The sequence below is a fragment of the Dipodomys merriami genome, unplaced genomic scaffold (assembly GCF_024711535.1).
Source record: "Dipodomys merriami isolate MVZ:Mamm:240054 unplaced genomic scaffold, mDipMer1.0.p SCAF_456, whole genome shotgun sequence".
NCBI lineage: Eukaryota > Metazoa > Chordata > Mammalia > Rodentia > Heteromyidae > Dipodomys > Dipodomys merriami.
In genome coordinates, this window is record NW_027206020.1 from 776,986 (window position 1) to 800,651 (window position 23,666).

General features: G+C 47.2%; 1 protein-coding gene across 2 annotated transcripts in view; it reads right to left on the reverse strand.

Moving 5' to 3' along the window:
* LOC138808577 (germinal-center associated nuclear protein-like) overlaps positions 1-23,666 on the reverse strand; it is a 49,674-nt gene that overhangs the window by 11,296 nt on the left and 14,712 nt on the right. For both annotated transcript variants that reach the window (XM_069994865.1, XM_069994864.1), the window contains exons 11-23: positions 22,779-22,939; positions 20,452-20,693; positions 19,951-20,153; positions 19,271-19,371; positions 15,552-15,683; positions 15,170-15,283; positions 12,819-12,971; positions 9,526-9,723; positions 7,447-7,515; positions 7,238-7,372; positions 4,203-4,356; positions 951-1,209; positions 664-761 (exon numbers count right to left, since the gene is read on the reverse strand). In XM_069994865.1, coding sequence (XP_069850966.1) covers positions 664-761; positions 951-1,209; positions 4,203-4,356; positions 7,238-7,372; positions 7,447-7,515; positions 9,526-9,723; positions 12,819-12,971; positions 15,170-15,283; positions 15,552-15,683; positions 19,271-19,371; positions 19,951-20,153; positions 20,452-20,693; positions 22,779-22,939 — 2,019 coding nt within the window. The remainder of the gene's footprint in view (positions 1-663; positions 762-950; positions 1,210-4,202; positions 4,357-7,237; positions 7,373-7,446; positions 7,516-9,525; positions 9,724-12,818; positions 12,972-15,169; positions 15,284-15,551; positions 15,684-19,270; positions 19,372-19,950; positions 20,154-20,451; positions 20,694-22,778; positions 22,940-23,666) is intronic.

Consider the following 23,666-nt stretch of genomic DNA (forward strand, 5'->3'; position numbering starts at 1 on the left):
GGGACAGGAAAGTCCATGAGGCTCTTACCTCTAATTAACCAGCAAGAAGCTAGAAGTTTGAAGGCATGGTTCAAATGGCAGAGCATTAACCTTGAACAAAAAGGTTCGGGAGGAGGGGGAGAATGGAGAGGGGGTGCTGGGAAGGTGGCTCAGTGGTAGAGCAGTTGCCTTGCATGCATGAGGCCCTGGGTTTGATTCCTCAGCACCACATCATAAGCAGAAAAAGCCAGAAGTGGCGCTGTGGCTCAAGTGGCAGAGTGCTAGCCTTGAGCTGAAGAGCTGAGCGACAGTGCCCAGGCCCAGAATTCAGGCCCCACAACCACCACCTCCCCCCCCCCCAAAAAAAAGGTTCAAGGACAGTGCCCTGAGTTCAAGACCCAGAACCAGCAAGCATGCATGTGTGCACGTGCATGCACGCACACACACATACACACACAAATACAAAAATTTAAAAACTAAAAACTTTGCACAAATGGTTTAATTTGTTGCTGACAGAACTATGGCAATTTTTACCTATTATTTTGGTCTGCTTCTAACTTTAGAAAAGTATCTGTATAAAATGTAAAATAAAAATTGAGAGCACTAAATAGACAAAATTCAGTATAGATCAGAAGAGAAAAACCAAATTATTTTGATGGTTCTTTAACAACATCGATTCCTTACCTTCACTGTGCCTTGTAAATCATTAACAGAATCAGGGATCTCAACAACAATATAATCTGAAATCAGTTTAGCTGAAACCAAATCCTGTAGCATCAAACCTGTAAGAAACAGGGTATTCCCCAGTGATGACGGTGCCCAGGCACCTAGCCCCAGTGCCCTGCCCTGCCCCGCCCCGCCCCGCCCAACTCAGCTGCAAGCCAGCACAGAGGGGAGCCAGCCCCACAGCTCCCACGCCCTTTCTCAGACCCAGTCACCCACTGAATAAACAATACCGCCTCTTCACCCACCATCTTCCACGTCTTTCCCCAGAGCATGCTGTCTAGAGCTGGGAACAAGAACCACTAGTGGGAGGGCAGGCTGGAAGGGCTTGGCCTGCAGGAGCTGCTTCAGCTGCAGCAAGGCCGACAGCCTGGACACATCCTCTTCCACCGGGTCTTCATTCTTCACTTTGGGGGGAAGCAGCAGCATGAGCCCACTGGCCCCCAAGAGGTCTTTCTGGTTCTCCACGGCATCCAGGGCGCCATCACTGAGAGTCCCGTGGGTCACCTGTGAGTGACAGCACCGGACCATCAGCACAGACAAGAGGGTGAGCATGAAATGAGTGGTCTGCGCAGCACAAAGGCGGCCAGAGTACTTCATCCGAGGCTACCATTTGAGCCATACCTCTACATCCAGCTTTTTGCTAGACAGTCTTGTGGACTTTCCAGCCCTGGTTGAGATGGTGGGCACCAGTGGCTCACACCTGTGATGCTAGCTACTCAAGAGGCTGGCCAGCCAGGGCAGATGAATCCTTGAGATTCTTTTTTTTTTTGTCGGTCGTGGGGCTTGAACTCTGGGCCTGGGCGCTGTCCCTCAGCTCTTCAGCTCAAGGCGAGCGCTCTACCACTTGAGCTACAGCGCCACTTCTGGTTTTCTGGTGGTTTATTGGAGATAGGAGTCTCACGGTCTCTCCTGCCCGGGCTGGCTTTGAACTGTGATCCTCAGATCTCAGCCTCCTGAGTAGCTAGGATTACAGGTGTGAGCCACCAGCGCCCGGCCTCCTTGAGATTCTTATCTCCAGTGAACCATCAAAAACTAAAAGTAGAGGTGTGGCTTAAGTGGTAGAGCACTAGCTGTGAGTGAAAACAAAAGCCAAGTAAGGGTACAAAGCCAGAATCCAAGGCCAATACTGGCATACATGTGCATGTGCCATAAGTGGAGCCAGAAGTGGAGCTGTAGGGCTGAAGTGGTAGAGTACCTAACCTTGAGCAAAAAGAGCTCAGGGACGGCACCCAGGCTTGAGTTCAAGCCCCAGGACCACCACTACCACCAACAAAAATCACAAGTATATCAACTGTCACAACACTTGACACTTACCCTTTTTTTTTTCCTGGTGCTAGGGATTAAGCCCAGGCCTTCAATTATATTAAGTAAGTGCTTCTGAGCTACATTCCCTAACCCCGCCTTTCACAGGGAAATTGGACTAATTCTAATTAAATAGCAATAATGTGCCTTAAATAAGTAACATTGTTGCTGAAAAAAATGTTAAAATCTACAACAGTGCAGGAACAATGCAAGTGCAGTTTAATCCACCAAAGCAACGATGAATTCTTAGTGCTGGGAGTTATCAAACTTCAGTCCTGAAGTAGTACCCACCATGAACTGAATGACACCTGTGACCTAATGCTATTTCAATAAATTTCCAAGCACATATGGTGAAACCTAAAGTCTACTTAAAAATAGGTTCGCAGGCTGGGCGCTGTTGGCTCACTCCTGTAATCCTAACTACTCAGGAAGCTGAGATTTGAGGATCGTGGTTCAAAGCCTGCCAGTTAACCCCCAGAAAACCAGAAGTGGCACTGTGGCTCAAGTGGTAGAGAGTTAGCCTTGAGCTGAAGAGCTGAGGGACAGCACCCAGGCCCAGAGTTCAAGCCCTACAACTGACAAAAAAAAAAAAAAAATTAAACTCAACTGTTCAGGAAACCAATTATGCTATATAAACACCTACAAAGAAGAAAATATTGAGTCTGTAATTTTTTTTTTTTTTAATTATAATTTTTGGTCCGGTTGTGGGGCCTGAACTCTGGGCCTGAGCACTGTCCCTCAGCTCTTCAGCTCAAGGCTAGTGCTCTACCACTTGAGCCACAGCGCCACTTCCGGCTTTTTTCTTTTTGCTTATGTGGTGCTGAGGAATCGAACCCAGGGCCTCAGGCATGCAAGGCAAGCGCTCTACCTCTGAGCCAACTTCCCAGCCCCTGAGTCTGTAATTTTAAAAAAACAGGCCAATTTGAATGTAAAATAAAAACTACACTGAATGACCTATACAGAGCATTATTTACTAGCTAGCATCTGATACAGTGATATATGCATAAGATTAAATGTTAAAATCTGCTGGGTGCTGGTGGCTCATGCCTGTAATCCTAGCTATTCAGGAGGCTGTGATCTGAGGATCACGGTTCAAAGCCAGACCAGGCAGGAAAGGCCATGAGACTCTTATCTCCAATAAACCACTAGAAAACCAGAAGTGGCGCTGTGGCTCAAGTGGTAGAGTGCTCGCCTTAGCTGAAGAGCTGAGGGATAGCGCCCAAGCCCAGAGTTCAAGCCCTATGACCGACAAAAAAAAAAAAAAAATTAAAATCTTTTGTTAGCACCTAATGTGTCAGGAAGCTAATTTTAGTCTTTTAATCGTTTCAGTGTTGTGAACACTGTTTCTCATCTCCCAAGTTTGAGTTACAGTAACCCATGGAGTAGTTCAGGGCTTCAGAATTATATGTACAACATCACACATGAGCTCAGGACACAGTTCAATGGAATGGTATTGGCCTAGTACACCAGCCTTGGGTTCCCGCATTTTTCAGGATGGTTCTGAGCTGACAAGAAGTCTGTGGCAGCCACAGCCCATTGCTTGCTATGGTCTGGTTCCTGAGTGTCACACAAAGGCCCATGTGTTAAAGACCTGATCCCTAGCCTGACACTATCAGGAGGTGTGAAACACAGAAGGTGTAGAGGCTAGCAGAGGCATTAGGCCATTAGAAATACACTTTTCAAAGGGACTGCAGGACCCCAGACCCTTCCCAGCCTCTGCTCTGCTCCTCAGCCACAACACGAGCAGTTTTTCTCAGCCATGTGGTCCCAGCCACAGCAGGCTGCTTCATAGAGAGGCTCAAAGTGACAGGGCCAACCACAGACTGAAACCGCCCAACTGTGCATGAAAAGTAACCTTTTCTCTTCCTAAGCTGATCTCAGGTATTTGTTACATTAATGGAACGTGGACTAATACTTTTTTGTTCTGAAATCTGGACTCTTGCCTCCTGAGTGGCTGGCTATGGGTACAAGCGTGAGCCACCAGCACTTGGGCAGCCTCAACCCATACTAGATAGGTGTATAGAATATTACTGAGATGTGAGAAGGACAGATAAATACTAGCTTTCTCAGCCTGTCCTACAGTTTTCTGAAACAATGTTAGAAAAAAATAGCACTCACAGAATCCCAATGATGTCTGAGGGTGAATGACAATAATGAAGTCAGGGAGCTAAGTAAATGAAGTGATTGCCACTCACCTTTATACACACATTTACAGAAACGGTCTGATCCCCTTTGCTGCTGAGTGCGTTAACGATGGTGAGAGTCTGCATCTCACCAGCATTCCGGCACGTATCACTCGCCAAGCCATCATCACCCATGAACTTGACCTTTAGCCAATTCGTTAGAATTCTATAGGTAAAAGAAAATAACAGGGCTGGGAATGTGGCTTAATGGTAGGGTGCTTGCCGAACATGCATGAAGCCCTGGGTTCGATTCCTCAATACCACATAAACAGAAAAAACTTGAAGTAGTGTTGTGGCTCAAATGGTAAAGTGCTAGCCTTACACAAAAGAAGCTCAGAGACAGTCCACAGGCCCTGAGTTCAAGCTCCAGGAGTGTCAGAAAAAAAAAAGAAGAAAAAAAGAAAAAGGAAAAGAAAAGGAAAAGAAAAAAGAACATTTTAAGAAAAATCAAATTCTAAATTTAACCTATAAAGGTTTTCAGAAAAAGAAAAAAGAGAACGCAGAGATGCAAGCCTACAGACAACAAATCTTATGTGAAGCTGACATGGATAAACCAAGGGTGCCATTTTTTCTTTTAACCAGTCCTGGCCAATTAGACTGGCCACCATCAAGAATTCAAACAGCAATAAATAAATGTTTGAGATGGAGAAAAAGGAAACCTAGTGTACTGTTGGTGGGACTGTAAACTAGTACAACCACTCTGGAAGGTGGTCTGGAGGTTCCTCAAAACATAGACCTACCCTATGGCCCAGTCATACCACTCTTGGGTAATCTACCTAGAATGTTACAAGCCAGGATACCATAAAGATGCTTTCATGCTGGGCTCCAGTGGCTCATGCCTATAATCCTAGCTACTCAGGAGCCTGAGATCTGAGGATCAAGGTTCAAAGCCAGCCTGGACAGGAAAGACCATGAGACTCCTATCTCCAATAAACCACTAGAAAACAGAGTGGTGCTGTAGCTCACATGATAGAGCACTCGCCTTGAGCTGAAGAGCTGAGGGATCAGCCCAGAGTTCAAGCCCCATGACCGACAAAAAAAAAGATACTTTCACATCCATGGTCATTGTTCACTTACTCACAATGGCCAAATCACAGCAATAATCCAGATGCGCTAGAATAGACCAGTGGGTCCAAAAGATGTGATACATATACACAATGCAATTTTATTCATCCATTAGGAAGAATAACATTATGTTATTTCTATGGAAATGGAAGGACCTAGAACAAATCACGTTGTGAGGTAAACCAGGACATGTTTTCTCTCAAATATGGAAGCTAGACCTAAAACATAACTGGACATGGTACCTATACAGGACTCCAAGCATTCACACACAAATAGACCAAGGGAGGACACCAGCGGGGCAGGGACCCAAAGGTGTAACTCTCCTGATCATGTAAAATACTACTTATCAAAAGGAATTCAAGACAGGGAAACATGGGTTATTTATGTTGTTGTTGGTGGTGGTGGTGTTTGTGTGTGCTATTTTTTTTTCCCCTTTGCTGCTTTTTATAGGGGCAAAGTGAGGAGGAAGGGTGAACAAATGCAATCATGGTATTTGGTATACACATGAGCCACAGGTGCCAGCCTCATTTACTTTTCTTTAAATGCCAAAACTCTCTTCATGAATCTCATGACTTCTTCATTCTTCCTTAGCCTGAATATGTTCACATTAACAACTCTTTAAAAGTAATATGTTCAGGGCTGGGATGCAGCTCAGTTGCAAAGCACTTGCCTAGCAAGTGTAACAACCTGGGTTTGATACCCAGTAACACACACACACACACACACACACACACACACACACACACACACACACACACACACACTGATCCCCAGTAACACACACACACACACACAATGATCCCCAGTAACACACACATACACACACACACACACACACACACACACGTACGTACGTACGTACGTAATGTCCAGGCCAGGCACCAGTGTCTCACACCTGTCATCCAAGCTACTCAGGAGGCTGAGATCTGAGGATGCTGGTTCAAAGCCAGTCTAGGCAGGAATGTCCATGAGACTCTCATCTCCAATTAACCACCAGAAAACTGAAGGGGTGCTGTGGCTCAAAGTGGCAGAATGCTCACCACCTTGAGCACGGACAGCACCGAGAAAATTTTTGTTAGCCCTAAAAGTTTTTTCTAAAGTAAAATGGAACTATACAGAATAAAAACTATAAACTACCTAAGAGTAAAAAATGAAGTAGAGGAGTTGGCTTGGTTGGTAGAGTGCTAGGAAATCAGCAAAAGTGTCAGGTACTAAGTTCAAGTTCTGGTCTCCAACCAAAAAAAAAGAAGTAGATTCTAATCAGAATGCCTTAGCGAGCCGGGCGCTGGTGGCTCACGCCTGTAATCCTAGCTACTCAGGAGGCTGAGATCTGAGGATCGCGGTTCAAAGCCAGCCCGGGCAGGAAAGACCGTGAGACTCCTATCTCCAATAAACCACCAGAAAACCAGAAGTGGCGCTGTAGCTCAAGTGGTAGAGCGCTCGCCTTGAGCTGAAGAGCTGAGGGACAGTGCCCAGGCCCAGAGTTCAAGCCCCACGACCGACAAAAAAAAAAAAAAAAAAGAATGCCTTAGCATAGCTTAAGTAACAACTTACATGCTCCAAACCAGGATTACTGCTGAATGTATGGAATAACAGTGAAAGTGGATTGAAGTGTCAACCTCAGGGCTGGGAGTGATTCAGTGGTAGTGCCCTTGCCCAGAATGCCCAAGGCTATCAGTTCAATACCTAGCACTGCAAGAAAACAAAAGGCCCTTTCTAAAGAGCCAACCTCGGAAGTGGCGCTGTAGCTCAAGTGGTAGAGCGCTCGCCTTGAGCTGAAGAGCTGAGGGACAGCGCCCAGGCCCAGAGTTCAAGCCCCACGACCGACAAAAAAAAAAAAAAAAGAGCCAACCTCACAGCATGCACAAAACAGACCGCACGTTTAAGAACAAGTGGAATACCCACACCAAGGCCCAGCTATGGCTCAGCCTGCCCCAGACCCTTGAAGAAGTGTTTACACTCAGAGAGAAGCCCTCCTTTACCTGCCAGGACTCCCTGGAGACTGCTCTTCTCCATCAGGTAACACTAGCACTAGTTTCCAGAACACTTGCTCCTGGGTCACAGGGAGGTGCTCAGCCAGGAAGGACGGCAGGTCCAGAGGCGCCCAGGCTGCATTACTGGAAAGAAGATGCAGGGTAAGCCAGTGTGCACACGCCCAGGCAGAAGCAGCACATGGGCAGGGTTAACAGACCTACACAGCTGCTGGTGGAAGTGCTGAACCTTCATCTGGTGAGCTGTCTCATTTCTGAGCCGTCTCAACCTACAAAGAAAGGGGAAGACATCAAGTCCACAGGCAGAGCTGAAAGGTACCTATTGATGTTTCTGAGGGAAAGGTACTTGGCTAGTACCTCTGACGGAGAAAAGGAGAAAACATCTTCTGATAAAGAAACAAGATTGATGGCTAACCCAGACAGACAAATCTGGGAGACGTATCTCCAATTAATCAGAAGAAAGCTAGAAGTAGAGGGGAGGTGGCTCTAGTGGTAGAGTGTTAAGAGTGTCAGCCTCAAGTGAAAAGGACAAGTAAGAGCATGAGGCCCTGAATTCAAGCCCCAGTTCCAGCACAAAAATAAGTAGACTGAAGAACACCTTTGTTCCACAAATGTCTATGAACACAAAATATCTATCACTCCTACTGAGTGCTGCCACAGGAGACCCAACAATACAGATTAACGTCCTACCCTTCTCAAATATACTCTCATAGAAAGTCTCCATTCTGACAGACCTGGCTTGCAGGACTTATTAGTGCTGAGGGAACCTACAGCAGGGAAGGCAGGAGTCACAGGTTCTCATTATACTGGTCACGTAGTGCTCTCCGCCAGCCCTGGCATGTTTGGGAAGAGCCATGGGTTGAGTTGGGTACATGGCATGAAGACCTAGGGAGTAACATGGGGACCTTAACAGCCGAGGCACCCATGGGAGTAACATGGGGACATTAACAGCCAAAGCACCCATGGGTGTCAGAAGACCTCTGCTGTGGGCAGATACTGGACAAACACTGGCAAGATCTGGTCATGCCTTTCCCGCCAGGCACAGCCTGAGGCTGTAGCTACAGGTCTGATAGGAGGCAAACCCAGTTTAGGATGTGACAGGTATCTTTCCAGCAAGGAAGGGAACACCAAGGATTAGGTGCAGAGGCTGTGCTCCAAATGGATAGAGTCTCAAAGTCTCAAACACTGGGAAAAGTCTAGCTGCTGGTGAACCAGAGGACCTAACTGGAAGACAGAAAGTGAGGTCGCCAGGGATGGGAAGAAGAAAGAACAGGAGGTAGAGGGTGGGCTGAGGAAGCTGGGGGTAGGGGACGTGAATGGCAGAAGAAACTGAAGCCGGGCGCTGGTGGCTCACGCCTGTAATCCTAGCTACTCAGGAGGCTGAGATCTGAGGATCGCGGTTCAAAGCCAGCCCGGGCAGGAGAGACCGTGAGACTCCTATCTCCAATAAACCACCAGAAAACCGGAAGTGGCGCTGTAGCTCAAGTGGTAGAGCGCTCGCCTTGAGCTGAAGAGCTGAGGGACAGCGCCCAGGCCCAGAGTTCAAGCCCCACGGCCGACAAAAAAAAAACAAAAACAGAAGAAACTGAGCAGGAGGGGGAGGAGCGCAGAGAAAGCACGCCAATCATGGGGCTCACAGAAGGCCCTCCAAGAGCTACAGGAACAGCCAAGAGTCAGAGGAAACCTGTACTCAGGGAGATGATGCTCAGAGAGAACATTCTATGTTGGCCCTAGCATGGCGTGCCTGGCGTGGACCTTTATGCTGCCTGCCCACGGAGGGACAAGATGGCAGAGGGAAGGACCCCGACACCGGGCCTGATGAGAAAGGCCAAGCTCCCTAGTCACCACTAGACGGCCGGACATGCTCGGGGAGAATCACAGGAGCATAGAGGACCTCATGGATGGAAACACTGGTGGATGGACTACCAGCACATGAGACAGGGCAGGAGTGAAGCGTTACAGAAGCAGACTGTCTGGAAGCAGAGAGTCAGAATGGACTTCCAGCCTCCCCCACGAGGATAGCGCAGTGTATACTTAACCTGGGAAGACTGGGAGGAGAACAGGTAAATCTGAGTCAGTCTGCCACTAGACTTTCAAAATGGAAGTGGTGTGAAATCAGATCCCCTTTTCCCAGAGGTGAGGCAAGTCATATCCCTGCCACTGTAGGAATGAATGACAGCGTGTCCTCACGTCCTGATTCCATCATCCCCACCCACAGCGACACGCCTCAGCCCAGCCCCTGAAGCTGAGGCTCTGAGGAGGCATGGCTGAGCACCGACCTGGTACAGGAGATGCCCACTCTCCCTGCATGACCCAGATCCAGCAGGCCCTTGGCCAGGTTCTGTCCCGCAATAGGGCGCTCTGCACTGGGCGCCAGAGCCTGCAAGGGGTCGTTCACATCCACACAGCAGGGTGCCGCAGGAAAGGCCCGCATCTGGCGCCTGAGTTTCTTCCGTGCTGCAACGGCTTCCCTCCACCTAGAAGACACAACAAATTGTCACTGGGCATATTTAAGGCTAAAAATAATACAAACTTGGTCAGGTGTCTCTGGCCTAGTTACTCAGGAGGCTGAGATCTGAGGTTTGAAGTCTGAAGCCAGCCTGGGCAAGGAAGTCCAGAAGACTCCTTATTTCCAATTAACCACCAGAAAGCTAGCAGTAGAGCTGTGGCTCAAATGTGGCTTGAGGACAGCAACCAGTCCGAGTTCAAGGTTTAGCACCCGTGTGCATGCACACATGTGCACACACAATACAAACACAACTCAATACATAACCTGAGAAGATATATTTTTTGACAATCTGTTTAGCTCTTTTCCAGTACTGAGAAACAAATCAAAATTCAATGTAAGCATGATAGCAAACAAGAATGAAAGTACTACTGAATTTAAGAGCTAACGCTGAGTGACCTCTGAATGCTGACTTGGCAACAGATCCAGGAATGGCGTGACCCACACACATCAGCGGGGAGCCCTCCATCCCAATGGCATTTCCTTGTCTAAAACTTGGGCATGAGAGGGTCACCGCAGCACTGCCTAGTGAGGGCACCACATGTCGTCTACGGTGTGCATTCACAATGGAGAGCCTGATGTGCTACAGTGCTCAGGCCTAACTACACCTCCCACCAGGGGGAGTAAGGAATGGCTTAAACACACAGGGCAGATCCTTTGCTGACAATCTCACAAACAGAGAACAAGAAGTTTCTGGAAGGGTTTAAAAACAGATGTTTCTGAGGAATAGACAAGGCCTGATCCGAAAGGGAGACTCACCTCCTTCCTTGTATGCCCTTTGATAATACTGCTACTGTCAAGGACGATATCACTTATGTAAACTTTTTCTATGAAATGAACCCCCCACAAAACAGACATAAAAAATAAATCAGAATAATTCAATAATAAGCAATCATTTACTTTCACCCTTCTGAGATATGATTTTAACTCTTGCTCTCTTGCTCCTAAGGTCACTCCTATGCTCTTTATGTTTATTATCTTCCTTCTTTCCTTTAAAGTTATATTACTATATGTAAATCTGAGACAGCTGGGTGCCCGTGGCTCACACCTGTAATCCTAGCTACTCAGGAGGCTGAAATCTGGAGATCTTGGTTCAAAGCCAGCCTGGGCAGAAAGGCCATGAAATTCTTATCTCCAATAAAACACCAGAAAACCAGAAGTGGCGCTGTGGCTCAAGTGGTAGAGCACTCGCCTTAAGCTGAAGAGCTGAGGGACATTGCTCAGGCCCAGAGTTCAAGCCCCATAACCAACAACAACAACAAAATATGACAAAACTATTTAGTTTGAATATACATTTTATACACACACACACACACACACACACACACACACACACACACACACACACACACACACACACACACAATGTAATTTATATATAATTATAAATTGCATTTTTTCCCATTATGGAAAGACCTCAGACATGATAGTTCAACTTAAACAGCTTTTCAGTTTCATGATAGTGTCAAAGTGATACAAATCCACTAAGAATGGAACTTCAAATTTTGACTTCATTGAGTAGGGATATATTGTACAATAATCTTTTAAGCTTCAAAAAGATTGCTAGGTGTCAGTGGCTCATGCCTGTGATCCTAGCTTTTACTTAGAAGGCTGAGATCTGAGGATTGCAGTTTGAAGCCAGCCTGGACAAGAAGCCTGTGAGACTCTTATCTTCAACTAACCATCAGTAAACCAGAAGTAAAGCTGTGGTCCAAAATGGTACAGTACTAGTTTTGAGCACAAAAGCTCAGAGACAGTGCCCAGGTCCTGAATTCAAGCCCCATGATCAAAAAAAAAAAAAAAATTATATATATATATATACTAAGAGATTATTAAACAGCAATCTGCAATTCCTAGTCAGCATGAAATCACAATAGTAAACAAAAAATCCTCTACAGTACTCTATGTTGGGTAGGTTAGATGAATTTAATAGATTTTCAACTTAAAATATCTGTAAGTTACAACAAGTTTATTAAAAAGCAGCCCCCATTCTAAGTCAAAGAACACCTCTATTTATATTGTTGAAATTCATCTATGTTGATGCATGAAGCCATGTGTTTTATTTTGTGCTGGTACTAGGGCTTGAACTCTCGCTCAGCTTTTTCACTCATGTCAGGTGATCTACCATGAGCCATGCCTACACTTCCATCTTTTATACTCATTAACTGGAAATAAAGAGTTTTACTAGCTGGGCACTGGTGGCTCACACCTGTAATCCTAACTACTCAGGAGGCTGAGATCTGAGGATTGCAGTTCAAAGCCAGTACAGGGAGGAAAGTCCATGACTTTTTGGTTTTTTTTTTTTGTCGGTTGTGGGGCTTGAACTCTAGGCCTGGGCACTGTCTGTGAGCTCTACCACCTGAGCTACAGTGCCACTTCTGGTTTTCTGAATGGTTTATTGGAGATAGGAGTCTCACAGACTTTCCTGCCGGGGCTGGCTTTAAACCACGATCCTCGGATCTCAGCCTCCTGAATAGCTAGGATTATAGGTGTGAGCCATCAGCGCCCAGCTTTCCATGACATTCTTCTATTCAATTAATCACCTGAAAACCAGAAGTGGTGTTGTGGCTCAAATCGTAGAGCGCTCGCCTTGACTGAAGAGCTGAGGGACAGCATTCAGGCCCAGAGTTCAAGTCCCACGACTGACAAAAAAAAAAAAAGTTTTACTGATTTATCTGCCCAGTCTGGCTCCAAACTGCAATTCCCAATTCTCAGGATCCTGAACAGTCAGTCACTAGCATACCAGAGGCCGGCTGCCTCACTGACAAACATCTTCCTGTCTAGTGCATCTGATAACAGCACTATAAATATTCATTAAAATGCAGAAGAGCCAGTCCTTCTCAATCAAGTTCCTTGCTTATTCCCTGCATGTGACTGCTGAGGAACACATGATATATGTGCTCTGAAAAGAGAAATACAATTAGCATGGAATCCACTAAAGGTATCTGCTGCTATAAAACGTTGGGGTGTCCTTTTATCATTGACTAAAGGAACTGATGGCTGATGCATATTAAACTTGGTGAAAGACTTCCCTATCTGTAGGAACTACAGATAGGCAAGACTCACCTCTGTAGATACTTGCAGAAGCACTGAAGTTCCTGGAGTGTCTCCTTAGCAATCTGGAAAATTACTTCAGCAAGAAACAAGTCCACCAGGTGGGCACAGACATCTTCACAGCACCGCGCCATTCGGACTCTCTTATCTGTCTCCATTGCAACCCTGGGAAAACGGGCAAGCAGTATGAGAGACGCTGCTCCAGCAACCCGACATAAAGGGCCTGCTCTCAAAGTGCCTGAGTTTTGGATTAAGGGTGAAGGTTGGTGGAAGAGTGCCTGAACAGTATGTGCAATGCAGTGAATTTGATCCCTAGGGGAAAAAAAAAGTCTATGTCCTTCATATGGAAATATATTACATTTCCACTGCAAGAGAAACTTTAATATGATTTTTAACTTAAAAGTAAAGACAGGGAAGTGGCACAATTGCTCAAGTGGTAGAGCGCTAGCCTTGAGCTGAAGAGCTGAGGGACAGCGCCCCACAACAACAGCAACAGTAAAGACACCTAGAAAGAAATGGAGAAAAAGGACAAAAGTGGTATAGAATATCAGTTAACAGTCATCAGAAATAAGTATTTCACCTGACCACACTCCGAGGAGCAAGCTTACAGCCCCAGAGCTCAGGAGACTATGGCAAGAGGATCACTTGAACCCAGGAATTAGAGGTCAGATCAGGCAACAGGGTATGACTCCCTTCCAAAGAAAGGAGAGAGGAGATGATGCTGGGAAGGTGGCTCAGTGGTAGAGTGCTTGCCTTGCATGCATGAGGCCCTGGGTTCGATTCCTCAGCACCACATACGCAAAAAGAAAAAAGCAGGAAGTGGCGCTGTGGCTCAAGTGGTAGAGCGCTAGCCTTGAGCTGAAGAGCTGAGGGGACAGACAGCACCCAGGCACAGAGTTCAGGCACCATGACCGGACCCAAAAAAAAAGAAAAAAAAGGAGAGAGGAGAGAAACCTTTATCCTAATACATAGTTGGAATCTTAAGCTTTTAAATGAATATTGAGACAACTGAAAAAGTTCATTAGCATTATCTGGCATTTACAATTAGAATGGATCAAATAAAGATGGATGCCTGTGACTAAGGATATCAACAAGAAAACACAAAGAACACGACCAAATTTTTAATCAGAAAATCTAAGTAGCTTAAATGGATGAGATAAATGTCTATCCACTATAATGCTTCCTCAGGTGCTAGAGACAAGTACTGAGCCATGCTTCAGTCTTTCCTTGATGGAGCAGGATAATCTGGTATCTCCAATTAAACACCAGAAAACCGGAAATGGGGCTGTGGCTCAAGTGGTAGAGCCTGGAGCAAAAAGAGCTCAGTTCCCAGGAACTGAGTTCAAGCCTCAGGACACACACACACACACACCACCACCCCCCACATACACCCCCCCCACACCCACACCCACACCCACACACCCCCTGCAGATACACTGCTGTGGACATCTGGGCCTAGGCACTGTCTCTCAGCTCTTCAGCTCAAGGCTAGCGCTCTACCACTTGAGCTACAGCACCACTTCCGTTTGTTTTTTTTTTTCTTTTTGCCTCATGCTTGCAAGGCAAGCGCTCTACCACTGAGCCACCTTCCCACCCCATTATTAAGGTTCTTAAGTAAGCCTGTAATCCTAGCTACTCAGGAGGCTGAGATCTGAGGACCATGGTTTAAAGCCAGACCGGGCAGGAAAGTCTGTGAGACTCTTATCTCCAATAAACCACTAGAAAACCAGAAGTGGCACTGTGGCTCAAGAGGTAGAGCGCTAGCCTTGAGCTGAAGAGCACAGGAACAGTGCCCAAGGCCACAGAGTTCAAGCCCCACAACCGACACACACACACAAAAAAAGCCTGAAAAAAAGCAAGCACCTGTGTCACTTACAATCCTAGCTAGTCAAGAGGCTAAAACATGAGGAACTCAGTTTGAAGCCATTCGTAGGCAGACTCATTTCTAACCAATAAAAAACTGGAACTGGAGGGATGGCTCAAGTGGTCAAGTGGTAGTGTTAGCAGGGAGGGAAAAGGCTAAGCAAGAGGCTCTGGGTTCCAGTCCCAGTACCAGAGCCAAAAAAACCAAAGGACTAAAACTAAAACTCAACAAACCTTGAGGAATCCCTCTAACATATGAAACAAGTCTGACAACACTGAGGACACAGGGCCTGTGGAGATAGAACAGATCTGCTCTGGGTTCACCACAGAAGCCACCTTCTGGAGCACAGGAACAGCAGGCTATCACTTGGCTACTCCAAAGGCATGCTCCTTGCCAAACTTAAGTGCAGAAGGCCACAGTGCCTTCTACCACCCCCCCCCCCCCCCGCCTCCCAGGCTTTCCCCCCTGACCCCCCATGAGATACCAGCTCTTGACTCACTTCAACTCCTCGGCACAGACTTCCCACACATACTCTGTCACCATGAGCTCTGTCAGTTCTGCAGCCAGGCCCTGGCTTAGCTGAGTTAACACCAGCTCTCTTTCCTGTTTCAACCTATGGGTATAAAATCCACAAATGTAATGCCTTAATATAAACTTAGCTGTGCAGATGGAGATGAAGGGTACTGAGTCAGCAGGCCACCATGACCCTAACCCTGACCCTCCCGTGCCGGTGCTACTGGGCTGAGGGGCCCACACTCCACTCCACATGGGTGCTGAGCAAGCTTGCAGGGATCTCACAGCGGTGCAGGAGACATGGTAGGGTGCTGGGCCAGGACTGTTTCTCTCCTCTCTGTGTCCCGCTGAATGGAGGACACAGTCACCTTTCCTCTTCAGCCCGCCGGTTCTCCTCCTCTCTTCGCTGCCTCTCCTGAGCCACTTCTTCAGCTGCAACATGCCTCAAAATGCCCACAGTTGTAGCTGTTAACAAATCCTCCATGGCTGCATTAGAAACACTAGAAAGACAAAGAAGGAAGAAAGCCATCATACACTATTACCAAGTGAGATTTGTTCCTGGAATGCAAGGAGAGTTTAACGTTTGAAACCAACAAATGTAATACAACCACATTAACAGAGTAAAATTAAAACACGTGCATATAATCATCTCAACTGATTGAGAATGAATGGCTAGCAAAACTCACCCACATTTCAATATAAAAACAATCAATAAAAGGCCATGTATGAAATGCTCATGTTCACACTGAAAGCTTTTTTCAATCAGGAACAAGACAACGATATCCACTTTTCTCAATTGTGTTGAACACTAGAAGTTACAGCCACAACAACTGAGTGAGAAGAAGACCCATCCAAACTACAAAAGAGGAAAGAACTCTTTAGTCTCGGCGGCAGAGGCGAGATGATGAAGGGAACCTCATCCTTTGGGAAGCATTACAGTAAGACAGACGCACAAGATGTGCTGCTGCTGCGGTCCTAAGGCCTACCACCTTCAGAAGTCGATGTGTGGCAATGTGGCTAACCCTGCCAAATGCAAGAGAAAGTACAACTGCAGTGCCAAGGCTAAGAGACAAAATACTACCAGGACAGGTCAGATGAGGCAGATTCAGGCATGGATTCCATGAAGGAACAACACCTAAACCCAAGAGCATCCAGTTCATCTTGAAAATTTAAAAGATTAGCCATACAACAAATGTTCTGGGGATTTTTTTTTTTTTTTTTAAAAAGACGAAATAGCCAGGCATTGGTAGCTCATGCCTGTAATCTTAGCTACTCAGGAAGCTGAGCTCTGGGGCTGGGAAGGTGGCTCAATGGTAGAGTGCCTGCCTCAAATGCATGAGGCCCTGGGTTCGATTCCTCAGCACCACATAAGCAGAAAAAGCCAGAAGTGGCTGGGAAGGTGACTCAGTGGTAGAGTGCTTGCCTTGCATGCCTGAGGCCCTGGGTTCGATTACTCAGCACCACATAAGCAAAAAGAAAAAAAGCGGAAGTGGCACTGTGGCTCAAGTGGTAGAGCGCTAGCCTTGAGCTGAAGAGCTGAAGGACAGCGCCCAGGCCCAGAGTTCAGGCCCCACGACCAGACCCAAAAAAAAAAGAAAAGAAAAAGCCAGAAGTGGCGCTGTGGCACAAGTGGTAGAGTGCTAGCCTTGGCCTGAAGAGCAGAGGGACAGTGCCCAGGCCCAGAAGTTCACAGAGCCACTTCTGGTTTTCTGGTGGTTAACTGGAGATAAGAGTCTCATGGACTTTCCTGCCTGGGCTAGCTTTGAACTGCAATCCTCAGATCTCAGCCTCCTGAGTAGCTAGGATTACAGGAATAAGCCACCAGCACCCAGCATAATTTGCTCTTTTACTTCAATTGTAACTATTATCTGTACTGTTTGTGACAAACCAGCCATAATAGAAATATGAATCTTGTGTCAATGAAGTTAAAGAATAAACTGTAACTACAAGATGTGCTGCTTGTAACAGCCGGTCATGTCAGGGTATGAATCTTGTCAACAGTTAGACCCCCTGGAGCAGGAACTTTCCATTGACTTCACCACCCTCTTCTAGCTGTAAATGTTCGAACCCATCCCCAGCGCTTTCCCGGCCAGCTACGAGGAAAAAAATGCAAACCTTTGAGAAGAATTATAGACTAGCCCCCTCCCTAACGTCTTTGTATTTCCCAAACTGCATTTAGAATGACAGCCTGACTCCTTGACGAGGATGAGGGGCAATTTGAGTTGGGATAGAGACCCAGCCGACGGCCCTGCCTGGTGTGCCTGCCTAGTTCTGGGAAGGGTACTGGCACTGTACCTTTTTGCACAAAAGTAAATATCCATGCCACACGCCAATGACTCACACCTGTAATCCTAGCTGCTCAGGAGGCTGAGATCTGAGGATCACAGACTGAAGCCTGCCCAGGCAGGAAAGTTTATGAGACTCTGGCCCTGGGCTCTTTCACTCAGGCTAGTGCTCTACCACTTTGAGCCACTGCACCTCTTCCAGTTTTCTGGTGGATTAATTGGAGAACCCCAGATCTCAGCATCCTGGGTAGCTAGGGTTACAGGTGTTAGCCACCAGTGCCCGGCATGTGAGGCTCTTTATCTCCAATAACTACCAAAAAAGCCAGAAGTGGAGCTGTGGCTAAATTGGTAAAGCAGTAGCCTTGAGTAAAAGAAGCTCAAGATGTGAATTATATCTCAATACAACTTTTTTTTAAGTGGGGGGAAGAGGGGGAAAAGTTCAGGGAGAGAGGCCAGGCCTTGAGTCCTGAGTTCAAGCCCCAGTATCGGCACCCACGCACACCACACACACACAGACACACACAGACACATACAGACACACACACAGACACACACACAGAGCAAAATGCCTTCGAGAAAATCTCCTGGAATACCATTCCTCACAAGAGAACTCAGACAGGAAGATTTGGAGTTCAAAGCCAGCCTGTGCCACATAGTGACATCCTGACTCAAACCAAACAAAATGAAACAGAATAAAAATTATAAATGTTCAAGGCTGTTATCTTAGCTACATGGAGGCTTAATTCAGGAGGATTGAGATTCTAGACCAATCCAAGCAGAGAAGTTTGCAAGACCCCGCCCCCTCCCCAACCCATAGGTGGATGCACTGATGCACACTTTTCCAAGTTACACGGAGAGCTGAGGTTAGGAAGATCAAAATTCCAAGCCAGGCCTAGCAGAAAAGGCCAGGAGACTGTACGGAGGGAAGCTCAACGCTGTGGTCTACACCTCTGAACCCAGCAACAACACACAGTCTCAAGTAGGCAGACACATTCACAACCTGGTAACAAGTGCGACCCTATCACAGATAACATGAAGGAACACAACACTGAGGAATGATTAAAGTGGTAGAGCACTAAACTAGCAAACACGACACTGAGTTCAAACCCCAGTACTATAAGAAAATTAAAAAGTGCTTGGCACCAATGGCTCACATCTGTAACCCTCCCTGCTCAGGAAGTTAATCTCTAGAGCATTGTCATTCAATGCCAGTCAAAGCAGAAAAGCCTATGAGAGTCCATCCCCAAAATAACCAGCAAAAAGCTGGGCTGGAGGCATGATCTAGTAGTAGAACACAGCAATCATGAGGCCAAGTTCTAGCTCTGGTATTGACCAAAAAAAAAAAGGATTTGTAATTTATAAATCTTATTAAAATGAATGCTGCTTTTTAATTATTTTTTTAATTTTGGTGCTGGTCGTATTGCTTAAATTTAAGGCTTAGGTACCATCTCTAAGCTTTTTTTGCTCAAGGCTTCTACTCTATCACTTGAGCTACAGCTCCTGCTTTCCGGTGGTTAAAGAGTTCCACAGACCTTCCTTGTCTGGAGGCTTTGAACTGCAATCCTCAGATCTCAGCCTCCTGAGCAACTAGGATAACAGTCATGAGCCAGCAATGCCCAGCATGAATGGAAATGTTTACAAATGAAAATTACATGCTAATAAGAAATACAGGGTTAGAAATACAATAAACATGCCCACACAGGAATAGAGCTGGTAGTTAGCTCACGAGGAGGTGCACACACTGTGGGTCTAGGGACAGAGGAATCGCCAGAGGCGAGGCCGGTGCCTCCACCGAGACCTACCCCAGAGCTGCAGTTGCGTAGGCCGCCCCCGCGGCGCCGACTTCCTCGCAGTCATTCTGAAGAGCCTCCTGGATGAGCTCATCCACTACCTCTGCCAGGTCCTACAGAAAGACCAGCAAAGAGAGCAGTTGCATCAGTGCTCTGCCCAGGACCCAGGTCTTAGAAGGGACCTCTTATGCACAAGCGAGCAAGTCCTCCTGACGAGGCGTGTGGTCCTGCACAACATGCAGGCCCTGCCACCCTGCTCCAAGAAAGTCTCCTCTGAGCAGTGGCAAGGGCCTTCTCCTTGCTGGATGGACAGCCTGCAGGACAGCCTCAACACCACCTATCCATTTTCTCCATTCTGTGGCCACTCTATATGCTCTTCCACACAACTCCCCAATCCCAGGAAGGTCAGTGCTCAGAGCCGGCCGGAGGGCAGAGTGACACCGCTGCGTTCTCCACCTGATCTGGGCCCCCACAGGTCCGGCCGTCCACTCTTGAAGGAGCAGGAGCTCACATCAGTCACAACAGACAAGCCAGGGCCCGCAAAGTTCCACAGAAGCACTCATCCCCATACCTACATTCTGCCTGGCTCCTTTCCTGAGACCAAGCAACACAGTGGCCGCACAATGAGCAATGGTAACCATGGACACACACACAATGGACTTCTCAGAACTCTGATCTAGAAGATTCCTTACCGCATCAGAATACATGGGTGTGGGCTTTGGAGGCATTAGCTCGGGCTGTGTGGAGGGCTGGAAGAGGCTGGCTGCCAGGGCTGCAGTCGGTGGTGGGGCGTGAGGCAGAGAGGCAAGGCAATGAGCGGGGCCGGGAGGAGGCTGTGTGAGGAGCCCAGGGAGCGGCACGCTCAGCTCTGCCTCACAGTCCTCTCCTCTGCCACCTGAAAAGACAGGAGCAGACGTCACTGCAGATGCCGGCAGGGCAATGGGCTCTGCCACCTCCACACAGGCTTGGCAGCCCTCAGGGCTGGCTCACCGTCTGAGATCACCAGGGAACCCTCAGAGAACGACCTGGGACACCCTGTGCTTTACACGGTCATGTCAGCAAGCCCAGAACCTTCTCCCTTAGAAGTCTCAAGTCCAAAGTGAGAAACACCAACTACCAAGTCAACAGTCGTGTCTCTAGTTCCCAAAGGAAGACAGATGTCCTTCAGAAAATTTCAGTACAGCTTCACTCACCTACGACATCCACACAGGCTCTCTGAGGACTGACAGGCAGCTCCGCGGCCAGGCTCTCTCCAATGTACTTGTTCTGGGAGTTGAAGCTGCACACAGGGATGTGACGAGGGACTGGGGGCAGCGGCCCTCCGTTCACCACTTCCCCAACAGACACCATCAGCTTCTTGGCAATAAATACTGACTTCCGGGCCTTGAATAATCCCTCTGGCTCCAGGAATGCAGACCGATTCAGCTCGACACAGCTACCCAGACCACAAAGAGCCCACAGAGAGGTATCAGCTGGGGAGCCCAACCACAGCCCAATCAAAACGCCAGAACCCTTGGTTAAAGTACAAACCAGATAGGAGGGAAGGCAAGGCCTTGGTACCCACTGCTGCCAGTGTTCTGAAACCACCGAAGGCCAATATCTGAAGCCCAAGACACTGAACAGCCACACATGGAATGACTGACACCACTGCTGCCCTGTGTCCCCCTGAGACTGCAGAAGAGGGCAGAGGAGGAAAAGAGGAGAGGAATCTCCACACAAGATACTGAGCATAATATTTCTACCTGCTGGAAGAAGGGTTATGAATTTCATCATGTTCTACAAAGCAGAGGACACCCTGGGCAGGCCTGCTGGCGACTCTTCTACCACCAGAGGTGGGCAGTGACTGCACACTGACCAGCAAAAACCATCTTCAAGGGATAGGCAGGAAAATCCTAACCTTTATTTTACATTCTCTGGTAATTTAAGAAAAGCATTAATTTTGGAAGCAGAAGAACTTGTTCTGGGGAAGTTCAGCAGTGTCTCCTGCCTGCAATCCTAGGTACCTGAGAAGCTGAGAACAAGAAGACTGTGCTTAGTAAAGGCCAGCCCAGGCAGTAAGGTTTGTGAGACCCTATGTCAACCAATCACTGAGTACAATGGCATACGCATGTTATCTCTGTTACATGCTGAGATCAAGAAGACCATGGTTGCAGGTTAGCCTAGGCAGAAAAGTCTGTGAAACTACATCTCAATGAAAGTCTGGGTGCAACAGGGCACTAGTAGCTCACACCTGTAATCTTAGCTTCTTAGAAGGCTGAGATCTAAGGATCATAGTTCCAAGTCAGCCCGAGCAGGAAAGTCTGAGATTTTTATCTCCAATTTACCACCAAAAAGAGCCACTCAACTGGTAAAGTGCTAACCTTGAGTAAAAAGGAAAGAGACAGCCAAGGCCCTGAATTCAAACCCCAGTAACAGCACAAAGGAAGGGGGGTGGAGAGGGAGGAAAGACAATGGAAGACAAGAAAAGCTGGATACAGTGACATGCGTTTGTCATCTCAGTGGGTGAGAAATGAAAAATAAGAGGCTCATGGCTCAGCCATGCAGTTGGGTGGGAAGTGAGAGCCTATCTCAAAAATAACCAGCAAGGGCTAGGAAGGTGGCTCAGTGGTAGAGTGCTCGCCGCCTTGCATGCATTAGGCTCTAGGTTCGATTCCTCAGCACCACATAAGCAGACAAAGCCGGAAGTGGCACCGTGGCTCAAGTGGTAAGTTTCAAGCCCCACGACCAACAAAAAAAAAAAAAAAAAAGAATAATAATAATAATAAAAATAACCAGCAGGGAGGCCGGGCACTGGTGGCTCACGCCTGTCATCTTAGCTACTCAGGAGGCTGAGATCTGAGGATCCCGGTTCAAAGCCAGACCAGGCAGGAAAGCCTTTAGACTCTTATCTCCAATTAACCACCAGAATACCAGAAGTGGTGCTGTGCTTAGTCAGTAGAGCACTCACCTTGAGCTGAAGAGTGCAGAGACAGCACCCAGGCCCAGAGTTCAAGCCCCACAATCAAGGAAAAAAAAAAAAAAAGAAAAACAGCAGGGCTGGGAAGGTGGCTTTAGTAGTAGAGTTGCCTGCCTAATATGCATGAAGCCCTAGGTTTGATTCCTCAGTCCCATGTACACAGAAAAATCTGTAAGTGGCACTGTGACTCTAATGCTAGAGAACTAGTCTTGAGCAAAAGAAGCTCAGGGACAGTGTCCACGTACTAAGTGCAAGCCCTAGGACTGGCAAAAAAAAAAAAAAAAAACAGCGAAGGCTAGGTGCCAGTGAGTCATGCCTATAATTCTAGCTTCTCGAGACAGAGGCACAACTCAGTGGTAAGTCACCAGAGTTCAAACCCCAGTACCAAATCCACACAAGAATCTGATCTGGTCAACAGCATGTGTGGCCCAGGGAATATCCCAGCTGCTCTGTAACCAGAAGAGGACTGAGGACCTGGCAACCAGCCAGCAATCCCATAACCCTTCATCAGAATCTTAGAAGGGAGAGGGAGAAGGGGACGGCAGGTGCTGTCTTAGCTCTTACCCATCGGAAACAGTGAGTCCGTGGAAGCTAAGGAAGTCCGTCGCCTCTTGGCAATCTCTGAACAGGAGCATGCGCACCACACTGTCGAGGGGGAAGACGGTAGATCGCTGTGTGCTCACGGTATATGCGACATTAAGTGCCCGAAGAGCATCCCTGCGGATCTGGAAGAAACCATAGTGCTGCAGTCCCAACAGAGGGACAGCAGCTAGACAAACATGCTCAGGAGGCTGAAATCTGAGGATCACAGTTCAAAGCCAGCCCAGGCAGACAAATTATCTCCACTTAACCAGCAAAAAAGCGTAAGTGCAGGTGTGCCTCAAATGCACAGTGCGAGCCTTGAACCAGGGAGAGAGCATAAGCTGTATTACCGGCACCCATGAGTGCGCGCACACACATAAACACACACACACACACACACACACACACACACACAGTAATTACTATTATTTAAAAGACAAAAAACTAGGAGCTGGGAAGGTGGCTATGTGCTTGCCTCACATGCATGAGGCCCTGAGTTTGATTTCTGAACACCACATAAGCAGAAAAAAGCTAGAAGTGGCGCTGTGCCAAGTGGTAGAGTGCCAGCCTTGAGCTGAAGAGCTGAGGCACAGCTCCCAGGCCCAGAGCTCAGGCCCCACGACCAGACAAAAAAAAAAAAAAAAGACAAGAAACTAGTGTTTAGACAAAAATGTTTCATAGCACTCTATGAAATACCTTAAAAACAAGACAAGAAAAAAATTGAAATGCTACAAAAACAGTTCAGGCATTGATATTCTTGGTGCCAATTTTGCTTGTTCTAGCTCAGTGTTCATTAGCTTAAGCAACCAATACTTCTCCAGTTTTTGCCAAGTGTTTTGAACTGTTTTAAATAATCAAAATACAATAGGG